This window comes from Phasianus colchicus, chromosome 12 (assembly GCF_987193195.1).
Source record: "Phasianus colchicus chromosome 12, bPhaCol1.hap1.1, whole genome shotgun sequence".
Classification (NCBI taxonomy): domain Eukaryota; kingdom Metazoa; phylum Chordata; class Aves; order Galliformes; family Phasianidae; genus Phasianus; species Phasianus colchicus.
The window spans coordinates 16,857,453-16,879,604 of record NC_143447.1 but is presented as its reverse complement, the minus strand read 5'-3'; the positions used below and the strand labels follow the sequence as shown (position 1 = coordinate 16,879,604).

Here is a 22,152-nt window from a genome sequence, read left to right as displayed (position 1 = left end):
ACATTGGTGAAGTGTGAGATGCAGCCCTGGTTTGTATAGTTGGAGTATGTTTGAATATCAGCTGCGCCGTGTCCTGGATGCGGCATCAATTAACAGAATGGCCCCGCTTCAGGCCCCAATGGACACGCGTCCACATGGCAACTGTGAGCCTTGTCGGCAGCAAGAGATTAAGGAATTAATTGGCAGGGTTAATCTTCGTGTCAGGGTTGGAAATGAATTGTTAATTTGTTTGGATGAACATAATGTCCTGTCCCGGTGATGGCAGGTGGGTTCACGTGAGAAAAAAAGCCTGTGAGGTTGCCCTTCCTGGGGACTTCTGTGTTTAACACCTCGAGCTGACAGACCTCCTGAATTCTTTGCCCCTGATGCGTGTGACTGCACAGGGTGCAGGGGGGGCTGAGCTGCCTGTGGGCACAGCACAGCTGGTGGGAGCGGGGCTGGCTGCAGCCCGGCACAGCCCTATTGAGGTACAGCCTCACTTTCCCATCTTGCTCCTGTGTGCTGAGCAGATGCGATGGCTGAATCACTGATAAAGGATCATGCCAGCCTGCTCTCTGATCTCAGGGTGAGGGAGAGATCACTGGTACCAAAACGTTGCTGCTGGGATAAGGAGGACCAGCCCTGCACGCAGCGTGCAAAACTTGGTCTCTCGGTGTGGTACCAGTGTCTGTCAGACACATATCTCCTGATCTCCTCCTCCAGGACACTGTGGTTGGAGAAGCTGTGTCAGATCAGCAAATGCTTTTCCTTTCCTACTCTCATTTAACACTTATGACCACAGACTGTTTTCCATTTTAGTATCTTTCTAATCTGTTTAGGCTAATGCATTGGTCACATCACATTAAGAGAGATGATAAAAGCACTTCAGGGCTTAAATTATTTAAATGAAAATTTAACATTTTGTCACTTGTGATCTCTTTTGTGCATCGATTAATCCAATTAGTTCAACAGTAAGGCTCGCTTTCTCCTCATGCTGTGGTCTGACTGTTGTGACTGACATAACCAGATTCTGGCTGTGACATCAATAGGAACTGTCCTATTTACAGCTCTGGGACTTTTCTGGTTTTGCAACAATTCCATTTAACACTTGTGGTCATAATATTGTCCTCTTGACAATTCTTCAGTTATTACTGATAACTCTTATGTCTGTTCTTTCGTTTTCCCCAAACCAGGGTTGAAGAAATCGTGTGCTCGTGTTCCCCAGGAGCTGAGGTCTCACTGTTCACAACATACTCACTGCGAGGCCTGGCTGGGAGATGCCTCCAACAGGTCAGTTGGTTTGTAAGAATGTTCTGTTTATACACGTGCATTTTTTCAGAAAGCCTGTGTGTAAATATGCATATCCCACAGCTGGGTACTGAGATACAGGTACAATCACCTTCTGTTATCTCTGGAAGTCAGTGTCAAGAATCTCTGTGCCCAGTACCTAGCTTTTTGGGAGAATTACACTGTTCCAAGGCTCTGGGAACTAGTAGCTTTTCACAGCCAGAAGTATTCAGCAGCAAGTTTAGCCTACGTATCTGCACTTCTTGTGCATGTTGTGTGTGACCACGTCTGATACCAGGCATTGAGCAACTGGCTGCTTTTGGTGTTCAGGTCAAATCCCCTCTTAAGGCACTGTTTGCTGCTTCAGCTGTGTCTTCTTTGTGACAATGACAGCATTTCCTTTCTATTCCTCCCCTACTCCCATTTCCATCCCGCAGCGGATGACTGTTTATTGCTTTTAACTCTATTGGTTTTTGCTCTGTACTCCTTCCATCAACTAAGACTACAAATGTCCTTCTGCTGCTCTGTCTGTGTAAGCACAGACTGCCAGCTGAATCTTGTGCTACAAGTGAGCAGTTTTGCTAAATGGGAGAGTGGGGGAAAGTTGTCCATTAGAGGTCTGGTACACTGAAGATGGTAGAAGCAAATGGGTGATGCTTGTTATTGGGCTGTTGTAGTGATAGCTGCTGAGTGGTAAATACCTACCAATCTACCTCACCTGACACTTACATATCCAACTCTTAATCTGAGTACAGTTATTACTTGAAAGCACAACTAATAACAACTGCCATCAAGCAACACAGCAAGTATTGTGTGGTAGTATAAAATCATTTTGATCTGTTTGTCTCAGTTTATTTGGGGAAATCTATCTGTAGGTGTCCATCAAGCACTAGCACCTGCTCCTACTTTCACCTTGCATTTCACGTTCTCACCCTCCATGCAACCAGATGGCTGAATGTAAGCCCAAACTAAGAGGGATTTCCTCCTTTCTTTTGAAGGGATGGGTGCTCAGAGATTTATCAGTAATACAGTTGTACTTAATCAGATCGAATCTGCCTGTGTTCTAACAAGCTCTGGCATAAGCAGCTACTCTAGTCAAGTCTCACTTGAGTTACCATTTTGCATTCCATGTAAAACCACTTTTCATTTCTTGACTTAATATTGAAACAACTTGTCTTAAAATGCCAATAATGAAATGATAATGTAGTATGATCGTGTAATATCATTTCATATTATGTTTAATAATGATGATCACAGTGTAATTTGGAGCACGGACTGGCACCCTGTCTATGCTACATCCATATAAAATTTGAGTATTAGGAGCAAATGACCAGGCTCATGAGAGGCCTAAGTAGTTCTTTAGAGAATCTACTTTACATGCCAGCCTGCACTATCTGTACTGATGTTAAGATATTATATAACCAGCTTTAGAGAAATGCAGCAGTCTGAAAGCCTCTTTTTATGTCCCTGTCCAGTGCTCATCCACCACCCCAAGGAGAGCACTGGAAAGCAGCAGAATTTGATTGGAAAGTAGGCATTACTGCCGTGGCTGTTTTGGCATGGAAGATAAGTAGAGCAATGGATCATCTTCAAATCAACTTTGTGAACTGTGTTCTCCGCGCACTTAAATGAGATCTATAGTGCAGATTGAATAAAAGGAGTTAGGTGTTCAAATGGGGCAGTGAAATAACAGAACATACTATTTTAAGAGTTTGGAATATGGCCCAGTTCAGGAGTTGATTAAGTGATCTCTCTTACTCTGTATGGGAATTGTGTTCCAGTTCAAACATCAGAGCTGCAAACACAAACCTGCAGTACCTTCTCTACCCTTCTATGGAAGAGGACCTCATTTATTACCTGTTTAAACACACATTTTTAAGACAATTAAAAGACAACAGTTTTTCCATCTTACAGATATTGAAACCAACAGGAACAGCGCTGTGAGTTTTATACTTTTATTAACAAAAAAAGAACCCATAGGGCTCATATTAGTACAAAATACAATCACGTTCCTGGATGTTAAAGTTTAACAGGTTTTTTTTTTTTTTTTTTTTTTTTATTTTGTCTCTCTTCAACTGTTTCACAGTTATCAAAACAAACCCCCTGCTTATTGAACGTATTGTGCAAACATTATTTAAGGACCAATTTCTGCACTAAGCCAAGTGTCTGAGAGCAGAACTTGATCTTGTTTTCAACCCTCCTTTGAAGGACCATGTGTGCTTCCTAAGAAACACGTTTTAGTAGTTTTTTTTGCAGCAAACAATCTAAGGCCACAGTTTATCTGCAAATAATGAAGAACAACTCACAGAGGAAAAAACAACAACAAAGCACATCTTTACCTTTCATCTTTTGTTTGCCTGACCATGTTTATACCAATCAAATAGCCAGATAACACACACATCACCTATCAGGAATTAAAGCAAAAAAACGAAAACAAAAAAACACAATCTTCTTAAAGGTAGTATTTTGAATTGTTAACATGCAAATTAGTACACAGCCACAGTATTTTTCAAGTAACCATAATGGTATCTGTTTAAGGAAATTATGCTTGTTCCCTTTTCCAGGTGATATGTAAAAGAAAATCCTGCACTGAGTGTATGGGCACGCCAACACTGAAATAAAAGGCATGAGAGCTACATGTTGAGACTTAAGACAAGAAATACTCATTTTGAGAGTGTCCTTTCTAAAACATGCACTCAAATTTTGATTAAAGCTGCATTTGCCATAGATGACAATACTTCAGTTTGCAAATGAAAAATGTAACTGCAGTTTAGAAATGTGAATCTTCATCAGTATGTCTTTTACAGTGATATAAGAGTGACTTGAGGTGAAGTGCTAGAAATCAGACAATATGAGGAAGTCATACTAAAAGAAAACTAAAAATACATATCCGTATATGGTTATAGAAAAATCCCTGCTTCTTGAATGAAGACAGATTTCATAAAAAACATTCAAACTTCTTTAAACTGCAGTTACTGATGAAATGAAAGAAACTCAATTGCTATCCTTGTAGTGATCAGAAAGTACAATGTTTTAACCACATGAAGCACCAGGTTTTATCCCAAAACCCTTCTGTAAGACATATGGAGTAGATCTAGCAGTTCAAGATTCCCTATAGTTTAAAGACTTGACTGTAAACATGCATACTGAGAATGCTGTGTTTCTGCTCCGTTAAGTCATCTGTTCATGCTGGATTACTTATTCCAATTGATGCTTGGCAGGAAGCAAACATTCTACTTTAAATGAAGGCAGCAAAGGGCCAAGTAATAAGATGTGCCTTCATTCTTAGCAGCAAAAACTTACTGTTCTACATGACCTGAGGAAGAAAACATTAAAATATTGCACAAAAACAAAATTAGACAGCAAAAACAAACAAGGAAACACTAACAAAAAATAGGATGGATAGCAAATGACTAGTGCAGCCCCTGACAAGAGATCTCTAGACAAAAATGCAGGAGTAATGAGAAGCATTGTGCCATTACCAAAGGATTTTGTTCCTCTGGTGTCTGCTTCTACTTCAATTATATGCTATATCTATTTGGGATAAATTTAAGCTTCTCTCTATGCTTTCCATCTCATTCATTAATCACAGAAACTGTTCAGGGTCCCCTTCAGAACCCTGAAGTATCCTGGAGCTTAAACAAGACTCTTTTTTTGGTCTCAGATCTGACCGTAAGTACATTTGCAGAATAGAGGTAGGCTTATAAAGGCTTCTGAATAAATAAGTATTGTCCATACTGTGAAGTATACCTGCTGTTGGCAAAAGGATCTTTCCCTTGCCATGCTTCCCCTTATTATGCTACCCATAGGCTTAAGATGCAGAAAAAGAACAATACAGTAGAAAAGGCTAGAATAATTCCCTTAAGAAATCCCTTGAAAGAAAGCATAGTGCATAAGCTCATATCAAAGTTCAGTTTTCTTTTACATACTCTTATCTTTCATTCAGTAAATGGTTGTCTTCATAATATTGCATAATAGCTATTTTGTCATCCATGACATCTTTAGAATCAGTACAAGTTATTAAACAGTACCACTTGGCAGGCTCTCATGAAATGAAAAGTTAAGCTAGAGTGAAGATTTCGCTCCACACTGTAGTAGTGTTCCATTCTTGGATACACACAGAAGCCCCTTGAGCACTGGGACATCTTTTGAAACAATTTTCTTACCCCACATTCTGTTCTGCTACCCGTGTTCTACTAAGCAAGTTCCCAACATCATCCTTACTTAAATTCTTCCAGTGTTCCACACAAAGTATACATTGATTTCTCTTCAGAAGATCTTCATACCTCCACCATGTACTTTATGCAATACATCCACTTCTTTAAAAAAAAACATTTAGTATTTTCCAGTTCAGAGCTGCTTCCACAGAATCTTCTGCTCAGGCTAATCCAGCAGATTCTCTTCTGTCACCAGACATTCTCAGACCTCCCTCTCCATTTCTTTTGCCTTTTTTGTACGCAAACTGAAGTTGTGAAAAAGAAAACCGTCTCCTTTTTAGCTGCACTGTCAGCTGAAGCAGATAAGACATTCAACGCAGTGATCCTCATTACAAAGCCTTCTTCAAAGAATTAATGAAACAGGCTGAAATTCTTCTACATCAGTTGGATGTGGATCAACCTACAGGGAGAAGGAAGTCAATAATTACTGCCTCTAGTTCTTGCATCCCAATTGTTTCCCTCCCCCGAGTGATAATAAATACACCTAAAGATTCAGCTGAGACTTTTCAAAAAAAAAAAAAAGCTGTTTTTTTTTTTGAAGCCTGTTTTTTAATTATTATTATTTTTTACCTCTGAATAAAGAGGTGGAGGCTGAAACCGGAACTCTTGTATGTAAGCAAACACAGGACAACACAATTGTTCCTCACAGTCGATTGGTGGTGGATAAGCAGTAACATGTCTGGAGAACTCTTCCTCAGACACTACATCAGCGTAATTTGGTGGTGCTGAAACACAAGAGATAACACTGTGAAATTCTGAAGTATTCTCTGGCAAGACAGTATATGCATTACAATATCCTAAGACTATGAAGACTGTATATATTAAATATCTTATGCTGTCAGATTTTATGGAGTGCACCATATTCATAAATACTGCATCTGGAACCATGGCATCAGTATGCTTAATTCAGCAGGCATGCTACAGATGCTTTTAGAGCTACTCCAGCAGTATATTGGTATTTTATGAAGGAACTTTTAGGTGCCTTAGTTCTAATTCCACTGCAAAAGTAGAACTCCTGCTATCAGAAGCTAGTTATTTCAAGATTTAGTTGAAATCAGCTAGAGGTGAAGAGACTCTTAAAGAGAGTTGGAGCTAGGATATGCCCATCACTCCTGTATTTTTAGTTAGATATACATGCCTTACTTCTCACGAGTTGTACTTCAGTGGTCTACATCCTTTATTGATCTAGTTCTTGAACTGCCACTACTACCTTTTTGCTGTAAACAATATTATGCGGTATTGTAAAAAGTTTGATATGTATTACCTTCAGGGTGTTCTGGCAGGGTTAAGGCCAGCCAACTCATATCCATACTAAACTGGCTGGTAATGCTGGAGTTTCTGCTTGAAAAGCCAATACATGGAATAGTGCCAATCACTAGAGGCATTTCAATCATCAATTTCTTAGCACCGGGAATATGGATATACACCTATGCGACAACCCCAAATAAGAGAAAAAGACATAATTAGATTCCATTGAACTACTGCTCCCAGAAACTGCCATACTGCCTTTGTTTCAGGTCATTTAAAAATTAGTTTCCTTCATCCCAAATGTTCAACTAATGTGCTGGCAGCTTTCATTATTTTTCAGTAATTTCCTTCCTTCTCTACCTTGTCTCTAGATGATATTTAAAAAAAATCCAAAACAGGTTGACTTCAATCCTGCCTCTTTCTGAAGAGAACAACTAGAAGAACCCACTTAGTGAGAAATACTGTCCCCTGATAACCTCTGCAGGTTTAGAACTAAACTGCTGCTTCCCTCAGAAACATTTTCCTTATTACTCTTATCTTTCAGTTTCAGAATCTCCTCGTGGTTTTCAGTCTGTCATCTGCATATTATATTTATTGGCATTTACTGTTGCTTCCCAGTTCAAAATTTAAGAACTGCTCAGTAATGAAAATTCTTTCGTCCCCAACCTAACGTAGCTTTCAGTGTTATACAATAGTTGCATTTGTAAAGAAAATCCATACTTACAGCTAATGAATATTCTACACGAATAATACAGCAGTCAAGTATAGAGGGGGATACAGGTGGGATTTTCAGAGTTTTCCCATTCCAGGTATCTGTACTCCCAGAGGCAATATGGTTTCCTCGCACATTGGCAACCATCTGACGGAAAGTTTTTGTCTTCCCACTGGCCAGGTATGTTTGTGTTTGGAAAATGGCAGCTTTTGGAACAATCAGGCGAGAAGAACAATTCTCGATTTCTGCATAGATTGGTATGGCTTCCCCTTAAAATTAGAAAGAGTTCAGTGAATAATTTGTGTTTACCAGCTTTCTCTTAGAAATATTAAAGCTGTTTTGCAGCATGTACATCACCCACCTTAAAACTGAGAACAACACTTGCTAGTTTCCTCAAGCTAGTTTCTTTACAGAGTTGGCATCCAAGCAGAATTAAAGCCCCTTACTACATTTTGTGCATAAACAATGATTCATTTTAAAACATTAAGCAAAACATGAACAAGTGCTAAAAGCTTTATTTGCAAATTACGCACCAGTCTTCCTTCTATGCAGTACTAATTGCATTCCAGAATATTCCATTTTCTCAGAGTACCTAATATTATCAAGATGTGAAAGAAGCTGCTAAAGCTCTTTCTTACAGAAGAGTAAATACCCAAATGGGACATGGAAAAACCCTACAGCCCCAGTGATCTATTTTATCCCCACTAAAAGCATCTTGTTCTTTATAACCAGATGTTCATGGCTTTTCCATTAAGTTTACTGACAGGGCTTCCTTTCTATTGTTGCCTTTACAGGGATGAAAAAATCATCTTAGATGTTTAATACTCATGTCCTGAAGAGCGAAGACAATTCCTCTTACCATTACAGTATCCCTTCCTCTCAATTTTGGCACTCAGAGACACTGGCCCAGAGGTGAAAAACCAACAGCCAACCATCTTCTCCTGACTTCTCAGAACAGGTGTCTATAAAAAAAGGTTTTTTTTCCATTTTATCACATAAAGTTATCAATCACTTGAAGTTTAGTGTAATGCCTAAGAATCATTGAAATTAATTCTAAAATCCCCTTGGTGTACTGCTCAACAGAACTGGTGTTTTGCCCACCATATGAAACGTTAGCATGTCTTGGCTATTTGAAGATAGGTCTGTTTTAAAGCACAAGTCTGCATTTAGAAGGTATCAAATGCAGAAGACAGAGACTGAGTGTATTTGAATTAATGTTTCCAAAAAGATTGATTCAATGAATTTTTATAGGTGTTCCTTTTTAAAAATCTCAGGAAGAATTGCTGTATTTATGCCCTTACATAACCCTAGTGCAGAAAAATGCAGAATTAATTCCATTTGCAAGCAGTAGTTAAACCAGTAAACTATTTTTATCTTTGTGTAATCTAATAAGAAAGGACAAATGTATACACACTGAGCTAAGGTGATACATCCTTGTAACCTGTAATCCACACAAACCCCTAATATTTAGCATTGTGACAAAAAATACAACATCCAATTTTTCCAACTGTTCTAAAAACTTTCAGCTACTTTTGGTGGATTCCTCGTAATCTACTATGAGCAATGGCTGCTGTATGACTCATTGCCCCCTCCTGTGCAATGGCCTATTGTCAACTCCACACTATCCTTGCAGTAACCAAACATGCTGTCTTCATGCTCCTGACATACACTGATGTAAAAGGACCATATTCTGCTTACAGATGTCACTGCCAAAGCAATTCTATAAGTTCTAGCTCTGGAGAGATTAAAACGTAAGCACATAAAAGGAAGGAAAAAAATGTGCTAAAAACATCTCTTAGCTCTGTTCATCATGATGAAATGTTAAAATTATCCTAGCGTTTTAAATAAAATAGAAATTACTCATTCATATTTAAATGAATAACCACTTAGATCCCGTTGCTATCATGAAAATGCAAGGTATAATTTTACATTATTTTCATAATATAGGCTGAGATAAAAGAATCCAGCTCGTTAGCATCTATCTTGCCTATTTTCTCATTACTTAATGCCTGATCTTTCTTATTACTCTACAGTATTTCTGATGTCTATTAGAAGCTCTGCTTTAATGTGGCCAAATCTGTCATAAGGAAATAACTGAAAAGATCTCTGAAGCAGCTGCATGCACACACTTAATGTTAGAAAACGACATGCAGAATGGAAGGAGACGTAACATAATGGCCAGACCATAAATGACAGGCTGGGCATGATTAATACTCTTCTATAATTACTGTTCCTCAACCTACTATTATTGAAGAGTTTAGGACACTGCAGCCGTGTGAATGTAGTTGCTCTGGTAAGAGTAACTACTTTATGCTTGTGCATTATTATTATTAAGCATTATTTATGCATTTGAAGCCTGCATAACTTTTTGGCAAGAGCACCTCTGCCAGCAGGGTTGTAATCAATGGTATTAGAAAAAGAAAACCAACACAAAAAACCAACAACCCTCTCTGTTTGCTATTCGCACAACCTAAGATCATCTATTTATAGAGAAAAGCTTAGGGAGCTTACATGCTTTCAGAAGTTGGAAAACGTCTCTCTAGAATAACGTGGAAATGTTTATTGCTGGATGGAACGTGATTTTTTTTATTTTTAATTTCTGCAGCTGGCCTTGAGGGAGGAAGGGGCAGTGGAAGACCCTCTTACCAATAAAGCTGGTGAGTTGACATCGATATGGCTAATGACCTGAAGCTCTGTCTGTACACTTTGATCAGGTGCTGCAGGTCTTTCCAGAATTGCTTTCACATAGTACTGAATACTGCCATACTTCCCAGTGAAAGAGGTCACCAGAGGTCTGAAACATTCAAAAGAATTACCATAGGTTTGTAATTCAGTTCCAAACATGAACACTTCCTGTGTATATAAACATTTACCAATTTACATCTTGTATTTTTAGGGCCTTAGGGAATCTATAACAAACAGGGCACGTCCACAACCTGGTGGTTGATTAAGACAAACATATAAAGCTGAGCTATCAGTTTGATATTAAAAAAACATGAGTCAAATTACATTGAATTAATTTGCCACAATAAGCAGTGTCCAGCACAATCCCTTCAGGTTGTGTTATTTAACTTACTCTTGTGGGAGTTGAAAGCTGAAGGGAAATTCATGTCTTCCATCTAAGAGAACTAAGCCTTCCTCACCTGTAGGATAAAAATGAATAGTGTATTTCAGTTACTCTGTAAATAGAAGTACAAAGCAGAGCCTCGTACAAATTATAAATGCCCAGATGCAAGGGACTGGTAGAAGTTTTTATTGATCCCAATGGGTTTTGGATTGGAGCCCACACTCCATTTATTCTGTAGTGTGACTTCAATGAAAAAAAAAAATAAATCAAGGAAACACCAAGTCCTTGAGTTTCAGTTCAGGATGTTGGCCAACCAATCCAAAACAGCTTCTGGAAAGCATACAGTAAGTTTCTTCTCCTTTTTAACAGGACAGCGATTAAGGAAGTGATTATCCCTCTGTAAGCGGCGCCAGTGAGACCACCTCAAGTACAGCGCTCAGTTTTGGGCCCTCACTTCAGGAATAATACTGGACCGCATCCAGAGAAGAGCATCAGAGCTGGGTGAGGCGATTAGAACACAAGACATGTGAGGAACGGCTGAAGAAGCAGAGGATGTTCAGCCTGCGGGAGGCCGAGGGGAAACCCCATCACGCTCTATAACTGCCTGGAAGGAGGGCACGGCAAGGTGGGTGTCGGTCTCTGTCGGTCTCTCAGGTGACAAAGCGATAGGACACGAGGAAACAGATCAAGTTGAACCTAGGCAGGTTTAGGTTGGCTGTTGGGAAGAATTCCTTCATGGAAAGGCGGTCAGGCACTGAACAGGGCAGGGAGGCCATCCCTGGAGGTATCTGTGAGCTGCGGATGCGGCGCCAAAGGTCAGTGGTGGCCCCCAAGGCTTGGTGTCAGCCAGACGTGGTGACCTTAAGGGTCTTTTCCACCCACAGTGACTCCACAATTCTACAGCTGCAGCTAATCCACTTTTTTCAATTAAGCTCCCTTCTGCACTGAAAAGCTGCAATTTAAGGCCAGCGTTACGAAACATATTCTTATTAATCGATGTAATCTTGGTACAACCATCGAGGGCCTACCGTCACGGCGCTGCCAAAGGCCCGACCCGACTTCCCCGCAGATCAGCGCTTACACAACGCCGTGTGCCGTCAGCGCTCGGCGCTGCCGCGAGCGGCACAACGCGGCTCCGTCAGCTCCGCACGCCGCTGCCCCGCAGAGCATCGGGGCGCCGGCGCGGGCTCAACAGGCGAGGAAACCCGCGGGCCCCCGGGGCGCGGTCCCGCAGCGTCGCCCCCCGCCGCCCCGCTCACCTTCGGCCGTGCGCCGCAGCAGGCTCTGCCGCACGTCCAGGTAGCGCACCTCAGCCTCCCGCCGCGGCCCCGCCGCCGCCTCGGCCCCGCAGGCCCCCGCCGCGCTGACGCTTCCCGCCGCCTCGCTCCAGGCGACGCGGGCCCGGCCCGCCGCCTCCAGGCGCAGCCCGCGGAGCGGCAGCGGTCCCGCCAGCTCCAGCAGCACCTGGCCCGACACCGTGTCCCCGCTGCAGTAGCCGCCGCGCCGGCTCTCGTCCTGCAGCACCACGGCCAGCGTCTTCACCTTCCCGCCGGCCCCGGGGCCCGGGCCCGGCCCGGCCGCCGCCATCGCTCCCCGGCTCCCGGGGAAGCCCGCGGCCGCCGTCGACGGTAGCTTTAAAATCCGCCCGTCTCCGCCGGCGCCCGCAGCGGAAAGTCCCGCCCCCCGGCCGCGCCTCATTGGCCGCCGCCCGGCCGCTTGCCGCGCCATTCGTCGCGGGTGACGCTCGTTTCCCGGCGGGCGCACGGCCGGAGTGCGTCACGCTGCGTGATCGCCGCGGCGCAGCCAATGGGTTGCGGGCGGCCGCGCGTGGACAGCGCCCCGATTGGCGAGAAAACTACAGCTGCCCGGACGGGGGACCAATGGCGGGGTACGGCCACCACGTGTACAGCTCGTGGATAAACAGGCAGCGATGGGGCGGGGCAAAGCCAAGAGCGGGCGGGGCGTAGAGCGCCGGGGCGTGAGGGGGCACGTGGCGGGTCCTGCTGTAGCCCCTGTCCGCGGAACCGTCCCGGTTCTGGCCGCACGGCAGCCGAGGCGCGGCGGGGAGGCCGGGGCCGCCCGGTGAGCCTCAGTTCCTGCCTGCGGGCTGAGGTGGGAGCACTGAGCTGTGGGCTCAGCTTCTCTTTGTGGGTAGTGGGACTGACAGAGAATGGAAACAGGCCAAGGTGGTGCAGTGCGATGCGTTCCCTGTTTGACCTAAAAGCTTGGGAAAAACCCACAGCTCTTCAGTGATAAATGCACGTATACCAGGAAGGGGAGCGGGCCAGCCGGGCAGCGGTGTGGCCCTGTGCCCCAACCCCACGCTACAGCCACAGCCCTGCACCTCACAGAGCCACGCGCCCTCCTGGGCCGGCCGGTGCACTGAGTGTAACGTTTCTGTATGAGGTTTCCTGTTTTGTGGTTGCCCAATGCCTCTTCTTGAAGGAACGAGTTGCCCGCGTCTACGCTGGTGACAAAGAAGTGGAGCTTCTGACTCAGCTCTGTGCTTGGGGCTTCCATTATCTTCTGCTTCCTGCGTTGTTACATCCTGGTGAGCCCAGGAAAGAACCAGCTCGGCGCTTCCCCGCTGACTCAGGTAATTAGTGGAATTATCAAAAAATGCCTTCCGTAGTCAGAGCTTTTAAATAACTGACATGGCAGCATCAGCGTTCCTCGCCATCCGTGACATACCTGTGTGACAGCCTGTCCCATGAGACACAGGCTTCTGTTTAGGTACTTCTGTGGTGATGTCATTGCTGAAGGCCATGGAGGCCTTTAGAGCACCTTTCGTTGCTACAAGCTGGCATTCATCCGTAGTAACCACGTGGGGAAAAGGGACGAGCTTGCAGATGGAGTGAATTCACTGCCTGTATCTGGAAGCATGGCCACAAGTTCCCCAGCTCACGCTGAAGGTGTAGCTGAAGGAACTAACACCGTAACGACTGCATGGAAACAGATTTTACATGTTCGTGTACTTCTATGCTTTCTGAATTAGTTTTTAGAGAAACTGCAAATGTTGCATCACGTTTGGGATGTGTGGTTTATAAAATCTTGCTTTGTTGTTTTAAGTTCACTTAAACTAATGCTGCTTGAGCGTCCAGCACCTAAACCTTTTTCTTACATCCAGGTCTTCATGTTAGCAAGCATCAGGTTGGCTTTGTAGCAAGCTAACAGACTGTGTTCAGGTAGGTCTGTATGCTGATTATTTATTTGTTAAATTTGCTTGCATACAAAATAAGAGATTTCCTGCAACTGATTTTGAAAGTACAATGAATGTAAGGAAAAACACCAAAATCTCACATTCCTGTTCTTTTTCCCTTTGTGAATTAGATCCTGCATGAAAATAATCACTGTCTTATGGATATTATATGGCTGTTAAAATTTTGCTTCCTTTTGTTTTTTTGCAAGTGCCAGTGGATAGACAGGGACAGAAATATACATAGACATGCATATGAAACAGTGCATTATACAGAATTAGAGTTTAAGAACTTGAATGATTTGAACAAGTAGGTCGTTGAGGACACGGTACATAAGAATGCTCAGTCACAGTCAGATGTTATCTGTTCCAGGTGTTTGTTTCTTTTTCAATATACATTTTTTTCAGAACAATTCAAAGACAATAAATTCCTCATTGAAATCATCATGGCATGACTACTTCTCACAGAATCAGAATCATAAAATGGCCTGGGTTGAAAAGAACCACAATGATCATCTAGTTTCAACCCCCTGCTATGTGCAGGGTCACCAACTGCCAGACCAAGCTGCCCAGAGCCACATCCAGCCTGGCTTTGAATCTATCCCTGAGAATTTTTTCTTGTGTGTGAGGTGTTTCAGCTGACCAACAGAGTGAAGTTACAGCATGGACAATGGAAAGTGCTATCACTATTTCAGTGTCTGATAAGCCAGAAGGAAGGGACAGAAGATGAATGCTCAGACAACGTGGGTGTATGCGTGTGACAGGATGCATGTGTGTGTGTACATATGTGAAAGGGTAAGAGGTATCTCAGAGTATTTGATTATTCTTTGTCACTTATTTTGCTTCTTTATTCAGGGCTAGGTAAGAAATAGCTGTTTAGGCAAGCTAATTGTCGGGTAAGAATAAAGAATACAAAAAGAAAAGCCCTAAAAATGAAGCCGTGATCAGCTCCTACCCTGAGGGTGAAGGGACTAAAAGAACATCTGCAGCTGCTGGCAACATCCTGCTTTGATGGTTAATTGCCTCTTGTGGTCAGATCACCAAATTTAGATGGGCCTGGCTGATTAAGTTTCTAGGTATAACAATTATGTCCAATTCATCTCAGTGCATGTATTTGAAAATAGGCTCTCAGGGCTCGAACTTGTCAGAAGGGGTTTGAAGGTATCGCTTAGATTTTGAGTCTCCACACAGAAGACACAAACCCATGTTCTGTACAGTATTCAAGATGAAAAGCAGTCCTAACAACGACTTCTGCCAAGGTCTCTATTTTGGGGAGTCAAAGCAGTGACTGGGAAAGAAGTGAAAAACTTGCTAGATAGAAGCTGAGACAAGGTTCTTGAGTCATGCACCAGCACTAGGAGGTTATCACTCAACTTTCCCATCTTAACCAACAGCCTGACAGTTTTAAGAGAGCGAACCCGAAGGAGGAGTTTGAGAAGTGTTTATAGACACTGCTGCTAACAGCTAATTTACAAACTGGATGTGAGATTGCTGTACTGTAACATCCACTCAAGTGTCCTTCTTATCCAGAACCAAACATGGTAGACAAAACAGTGACTACACAGCTGTCCATTTCAGTGGAAGAGCCATGAGATACACCCTACTTGAATGAATGTCTCACAAATGCAGTCAACAACAGCTGTGTAAACAGTTGTATAAACTACATATACTGGCCCAGAACTCAAAAATAGCATGTAAATTTCATATTGACATTAATTCTGCATGGCTGGGAGGGTTCATCCATGTACCCAGACCTTTATCTGCAAATAGTCTCAACTATGCAGTATTTCCTGCTGAAAGAAGGTATTAAGTTCCAAAAAAGCTCTCAGAATGTAGGGCCTTTTTACAGACATCCAGAAATCCTCTTTCTGGATTTGTTCATGGAGTCAGGACAGGGAAGGATGAGGGACAATTCCTTTCTTTTCCTAGCTCCTATCCTTTTACCAGCGACTTCCTTTATCAGTGTTCTGCCAAAAATGCTGTCCTGGAATGAAGTGTGAATTCTCTGTGGCATTCCCAGTCAGCACAGGGAGGCGACAACTGGGTACTGGTGACACTTGCTGTCACATACAGTCTTTTACTGCTTTTATTCTATTACTAGTAATTGAAAGGTCAGCCAAATTTTTCTTAGACAATTAAGTGACATTTACACATAGGAGACTGCAAAGAGCCGGAGATTCGTTTCCAAATGCTGCTGCAAACACAGTCTGATATGTCACCACTGCCAAGGTATGAATAGCATTGAGCGTATTTTTAAGAGCTGTACTGTATGTGGTCCATTTAGAAAAGCAACTACTGCTGTACTGGCCCAAGACTCTATCAAGGTGCAGATTTTATCTTGACAGGTGTTTCTTCATGCAGCCTTTCAAACAAAGCACAATCCTCCTGAAGGGCAAAAGACCAATCTTAATACAAGACTATGTCTGGAAATGGAAAATCACAAGTGACAGTAGGACTGTCAAGGGTAGAGAATGTTGCACTCCATTGGTGGCTGAGAACCAAACTGTCAAAGCTCCTGCAGTGAGTGCTTGGATGTAGCTCCTTGCTATGATTACTTTCAGGAGGAGAGTTGAGAGGATGGATTGGAGAAAAGAGGTGAGGTGCAGATAATTGTTTATCTTTCAGCAGCAGTACACTATGAGCATGTTCCCCCCCCTCACTCCTAGATGAACAATCTGGGAGATGGCTGCAGCAATATTGCCACAGGACAAGGATCCCCATACCAGTTCTGTGCCCAGTGTGCCAGGGTTGCAGTCCAACGTGTTGAGGATTGTGTTGTTTCATGCACTGGTAAAGAATACACTTGTGCAGTCTGCTGTTTGCTTAAATACTGCGTAGTGGATCAGATTGCTGGGTCTGTTACAATTAGTTATTTTACATAAAAGTGATCAAATCCAGCACTATTTGGATGGCACAGGATTGTTTGAGGGTGGCTTTGAATGCTTACAACTACTGCAGGTCCTGCAAGGAGCACAAGTAGATTAGAATGTGGTTATAACACCCCTCCATCCTGCTGCCCCCTGAGGACAGAACAATTTATAGGGCTTACTGACATCAGCACAATTTAAGTGGCCTTCTGGAAGTGCTTCTCTTGAGGAAGAGCTTCCTACAATTGTGAAGTGTACCCCTCTGCATTTTAGTGACTCTGACTTCAAAGCAAGGTGGTCAGAAATATCCCTAGTAATACCAGACAAAGAAGAATACAGATTTCTCCTGCTGATCCAACACTGAAACAGCAACTGCATTATTCATGTGTGGCTCATGGTTTGGTGTTCAGGCTCAAGGGAATTCATAACCAGAAAGTAGATGGGGAATTAAACTCATTTGAGTTCTTATTTATGTGCTGGTGTAGTTGTTTCCTGTTCTTGGCTGTAATTTGAGGGTTTTGATGGTATTGTGAAGTGCATGTTTTTACACTTAGGCTGAAAAAGTTTGAACTTGAGATGAACCCAAATCTCATACCAGAAAACCTCATGCTGAAAGGAAGTGCAAGTCTGGATCTGAACCCATCTTTTGTTAGAGCATTCTTGCAAACAGGAATGTGTGTGTTGTGGTGACGCTTCGACCGTACCAATTCACACCAAGCTCTGTCATGGGTTCATATCACTGCAAAAACACAGATGGCATATCCAGCATCTTTTAAAGACAGTTCCTAGTGCACTATTTGCTGGACAGAATCTGCTTGAAGAAGTCTCCCTCGGGGCTATGTGTGGCTCTCAGCATGGCCCGGCAGTATAGCAATTATCAGATGTAGATGTGTTCCATGTGAAGCAGTTGGGGTTTTTTGTTGTTGTTTTTTTTTTTTTTTGCAACGCCATTTCTGATTGCTGCTGTTGTTGTTGCCCAGGCTTAGGAAAGAGATTGCTTCAGCAGAATATGAAGATAATGGAACACTTTATGCCACGGGGGAACATAGGGAACATGGGAACAGGAGTCAGCAGCCTGAGATAGCATGAGTGAGCTCTGCTAGTGGAAATATATGCTTTAACATACAACAGCATTACTTAGTTTTTTTTCTGCTTTTTCAGCACGATTTTCAATATGGACAGTTTATGTCCTTAAATTGATGCATGTGTCATGATGTGTTTAAGCTCAATGTCGGATTGTCGGATGTTGTAAGAGAAAGAATGATGTTAGGGAAGTTGTGGATATGCATTCAGATACTCTGCCTTCTAAGCCTGGGGTCCCTGAAGTTGCTCCATGATGTGGAATCTCTTTCCCTGCAGCACCATGGGAGGGTTGGTGTTAAGCCCACCTAGTTAACCCAGTATCACAAAATACTAAGTTTTCCTTGAATGTTTTGGATCAAGCTTAAAGACCAAATTAGTATTTCAGTCATCACGTAATTACAGTGATGGAGCATGAAGGAAGATGGCACCATCACTGGCAAGGGGTCTAGAAATGGGATTTCCCCACGTGGCCCTATTTAGAGATAGACCCTGACTAGCAGAAGGTGAAAAAACAAGCTTACTCCAGAACACCCCACCTTCTTTCCCTAAACCTTAGTGACCAGTATAACCTTGGACCTGTAAGCATATTCTTGGTGTTACAAGAAAGGACGTTGAGTTCCTGCCCCCTATGTTTTGAGGGAAGGCAGAACACCCCCCTGGTGGAAGTTGACTGACAAACCCAGGGGAAAAAATCCTCTTACATTCACTTGCTGATGCTGCAAGGCATTAAATCTCATTATTGTCTTAGGGCAGAGCTGCACCTTTTATGAGCGTGTCCCATTACAGAAGGGAGTCTGAATCTCTCAATTCATTTCATAGGCCCTGGGGAGACCACGATGATGCCCTCCCCATTCCTGTGCATGCAGGCAAACACTGTCACAAACACTGGATGATGTAGCCTAAAAGGATCCTAGAAGGATCACAGAATGGCTTGGGTTGGAAGGGACCCCAAGGATTATCAAGTTCCAAGAATGCTGTCTTAAAGGTATCAGGAGATGGCAACACAATTATTCTTTCTTGTGACCTCTGACTTCATTCACTTGGCTGCGAGGAAATCATGGCTTGATTCCAAGTACAAAGTACTACTGCTATTTTCTAAATATTTTATCATTGTGTTGCTACTTTGCATGGGGTGGAACTACTTGCACAACTATGAATTCTTCTAGCTATTTTTTAGCTATTATTTTTCTCCAGCTTCTCTCACAAACCTTTCCACTGAAAAGTCGAAATATTTGAATCTGGGCCCATCTCCCCAAACCTCACCTTCAGTGTTACAACTTTACCAGCTGCTTCTTTATTTTTTTTAAACCATTAGTAAGCTGACAGCATTTTAAAAATATTTAAACAATTACTGGAGAAATTCCTCAGTAACCAGTGCAAGGTGTGATTAGAACAGAAATGAAAAAGCTTGGCTGACAAGAACTGGTTAAGCATGCATTTGCTTTTAAAATAAAGCGTATGAATTCTTAAGTATTAGGGCTTATTATTTCAGTTGCTGCACGTGCATTTATTGTCTGTGTGCTACAGACACATCTATATGCAGCTATGCATATATGCATCAATATAAAAGAGAACGTGTGAAATTCACTTGCTGCAGTAACTATTGTGGCAGCCAGTAATGGTTGGCTAGCTGTGAAAAGCATGGGAGATAAGAACATGCTTACTATTAATACTGTTCATTTTTAGAAGCGCACACAATGGGGCTCCTATTTTGACATTTTCTTCTGAAATATGAAGTACTAGGCATTGTCAGAGCCAGGAGACAGGGCGAGATGGACTTTTAACTGCCTGCTGTAGTGATTCTTATCTCACTTTATGGGGTGAATTAGAATTCTTTGGATCAATGGATGTACACTGTCTTTTCTTGTATCAGAATAACATTACACATCTTCTTGTCATTATAACACACTGCAAGATTTTTTTCAATGATAATGACAAGAGCACGTCAATCATAGGAATTTCGTAGTGGGAATTTGCTTCTTATTACATCTTTCACCTGGCAAAATTTTCCGTTTTTTCTTCTTGAATTACCATTCAGAAGTTGGTAGCAAAATGTTTGGGATTTAAAAAAGAGGAAACCTCTCACTTCTGCTGCCAGCAGTGGTACATAAGTTGTACAGGCATTAACTTCTCCTCTACATCCATGGTTATAAAAACGGCATGGGCAAAGCCTACACCTTGTTCTGCTTAGATATCTGCACAGATCAAAGCTTTTCCCTTATAGACACTATTGTTGGAATACATTAGTATGCGCTACCTGTATTTTTCCATCTTCAAAGGAAGCAATCACAGAGCACTTCATTTATTTTACTATGAGCTCAGTAAATGCTGCACTATTGCCATTCTGCAACAAATGTATTTCCATGTAGAGGTATTATCTTTAACAGATTCTTTTTGAACTCTAGGAAGTGTGTGATATTTTTATTTTGTGTAATGAAGACTGAACACTTAGAAAATTTCATTATTTTAAGGCCTGTAATTCCCTTTACACTTTTTTTTTTATTAACTGGGAATTCATTCTGTGTAGACAAGTTCTTCTAGACCCACTGTTAGACTCTGGACTCAGTATATTATCAAGGAAGATGCTGAGTAATGGTGTCCACAGGGTCCAAAATAATTGTGGATTACAGAAGATGGCAACTGTGCACCAAGAAGTTTTCTCTCATAAAGAACAGACTTAGCTCCAGTGTTGATGGGGCAACTGTGTTTAGGTGGCTGAAATTAGCAAACAGAATCAGTGTCTCTGGAGAGAAAGGCACGTTTTCAGCTGTATCTCAGGCACTGCTATGCATTCACAGCTCAATCTCACTCCACCTCAATGCAATTTATAAGTGTCTAAGTTGGGAAGATGTTCTTAGAAAAAGGTGTCTCACCACCTCAGTTTAGCACATTATTTTTATTTTGGACATTCCGTGCATTTTTGCTCAGGACTGTTCGTCTTTCTAACAAATGACTATTTTGAAAACAATTACAATTGATTAGTCTCAGTTCTCATACTTTGTTAATCTGTACAACTTCCCTGAGTGAACTGCAGCATTTTGCACCTTGGTATTAACTGTGTATCAACTGTACTCATGACCAATTCAAAAATCAAAATAGAAACTTTGTAATAATCTCCTTTTACAGTTCGGGTTATGAGAAGCTGAGAATTCCCTTAGGCTTGATTGATAAAACGTGGCATTTGTCCTATTCCTAGGATGATGTTCAGCAAACTTTATGACAGAGGGAAACAGCTGGTAAAGTGGGTTCATGGAAAGGTGAAGGTAATATAGACATAAAAAACAAGAGGATAATGATTTTAAAAGGGATAATAGTTGTAATAACACCATTAACCTTTTGCTTCAAATTATTGAATGTGGGGTCTCTTCAGCAGGCTAATCAAAGGTTTTCATTAAGTGCAATGCAGGAGGAAGTGGCAATATACAACCTGAGGTGATTTTTTCCCCTCTTACAATTATTCACTATCAAACTCACAGTGGGGAAAAAAAAAAAAAAAGAATTAGTAACCCTCTGGCTGTTGAGGACCCCTTGAAGCTGACTTACTTTCAGAAGAAACAAACTCCTTCTTCCTGCCTTCTAAGAGCTGCATTTTACAAGGGAAAAAAAAATAATTTGTTTGAGATAGACTGAAAATTAAAATCAGAGATGTAAACAGGTAGTGAAGTGGTGCAGGGCAAGCAGGGTGTCAGTACAGAGCAGCTGCAAGCTGGCTGTGTGGGGGTTCCACGTGGAGGAGGAGGATCAGCAGCAGGGTCTGACCTGCATGGCAATGTGTGCACTGCACAAAGCTGTGCGTGCTGCTCTGCTGGGCACCAGGACAGGCTCCTGACTGCAGAGATCTGTGGTGGATCACCTGGGATGTGTGAAGCTCCATGCTATGCTGTCCAGCTCCCTTCTGGTATTTGAACAGCTAATTCTGTCTGAATAAGTAAAAGCCTGCCCTTCACAGAATCACAGAATCACAGAATCGTAGGGGTTGGAAGGGACCTCCAGAGATCATCGAGTCCAACCCCCCTGCCAAAGCAGGATCCCTACACCAGGTCGCACAGGTAGGCGTCCAGGCGGGTCTTGAATATCTCCAGAGAAGGAGACTCCACAACCTCCCTGGGCAGCCTGTTCCAGTGCTCCGTCACCCTCACTGTAAAGAAGTTCTTGCGCACATTGGTGCGGAACTTCCTATGCTCCAGCTTCTGGCCATTTCCCCTTGTCCTGTCTCCGCACACTGCTGAAAAGAGTCTGGCCTCGCCACTTTGCCCCCCACACCTTAGATATTTATAGACCTGGATCAGGTCCCCTCTCAGTCTTCTCTTCTCAAGGCTAAACAGACCCAGCTCACTTAGCCTTTCCTCATAGGGGAGATGCTCCAGGCCCTTCACCATCTTTGTGGCTCTCCGCTGGACTCTTTCCAAGAGATCCCTGTCTTTTTTGTACTGGGGAGCCCAGAACTGGACACAGTACTCCAGATGAGGCCTTACCAGGGCAGAGTAGAGGGGGAG

The 22,152-nt window shown here is 42.6% G+C and overlaps 1 protein-coding gene and 1 long non-coding RNA gene across 2 annotated transcripts in view; one reads left to right on the top strand and one right to left on the bottom strand.

Moving 5' to 3' along the window:
• The window catches only part of LOC116225421 (uncharacterized), a 144,725-nt gene that overhangs the window by 74,836 nt on the left and 47,737 nt on the right, over positions 1-22,152 (top strand). The window contains exons 3-8 of the long non-coding RNA XR_016470472.1: positions 1,173-1,269; positions 8,238-8,401; positions 10,049-10,100; positions 10,880-11,135; positions 12,956-13,106; positions 13,638-13,695. This is a non-coding gene — a long non-coding RNA (uncharacterized LOC116225421). The remainder of the gene's footprint in view (positions 1-1,172; positions 1,270-8,237; positions 8,402-10,048; positions 10,101-10,879; positions 11,136-12,955; positions 13,107-13,637; positions 13,696-22,152) is intronic.
• Positions 3,082-12,263, bottom strand: ARRDC4 (arrestin domain containing 4). Its single transcript, XM_031587775.2, has 8 exons — positions 11,770-12,263; positions 10,520-10,586; positions 10,090-10,237; positions 8,303-8,405; positions 7,456-7,712; positions 6,748-6,910; positions 6,054-6,208; positions 3,082-5,883 (listed from the first exon to the last, which is right to left on the bottom strand). The coding sequence occupies exons 1-8, from the start codon at positions 12,236-12,238 to the stop codon at positions 5,827-5,829; spliced, it is 1,419 nt and encodes a 472-aa protein (XP_031443635.1). The 5' UTR covers positions 12,239-12,263; the 3' UTR covers positions 3,082-5,826.

Excerpts from the sequence above, each read along its gene's own strand:
- ARRDC4 (XM_031587775.2), bottom strand. The coding sequence starts at position 12,238 with ATGGCGCGGCAAGCGGCCGGGCGGCGGCCAATGAGGCGCGGCCGGGGG. Across the intron at positions 7,713-8,302 it reads GAGGAAGGGATACTGTAATG|GGGAAGCCATACCAATCTAT; the intron begins GTAAGAGGAATT and ends TCTAATTTTAAG. Across the intron at positions 6,209-6,747 it reads CCTGCCAGAACACCCTGAAG|CACCACCAAATTACGCTGAT; the intron begins GTAATACATATC and ends CTTGTGTTTCAG.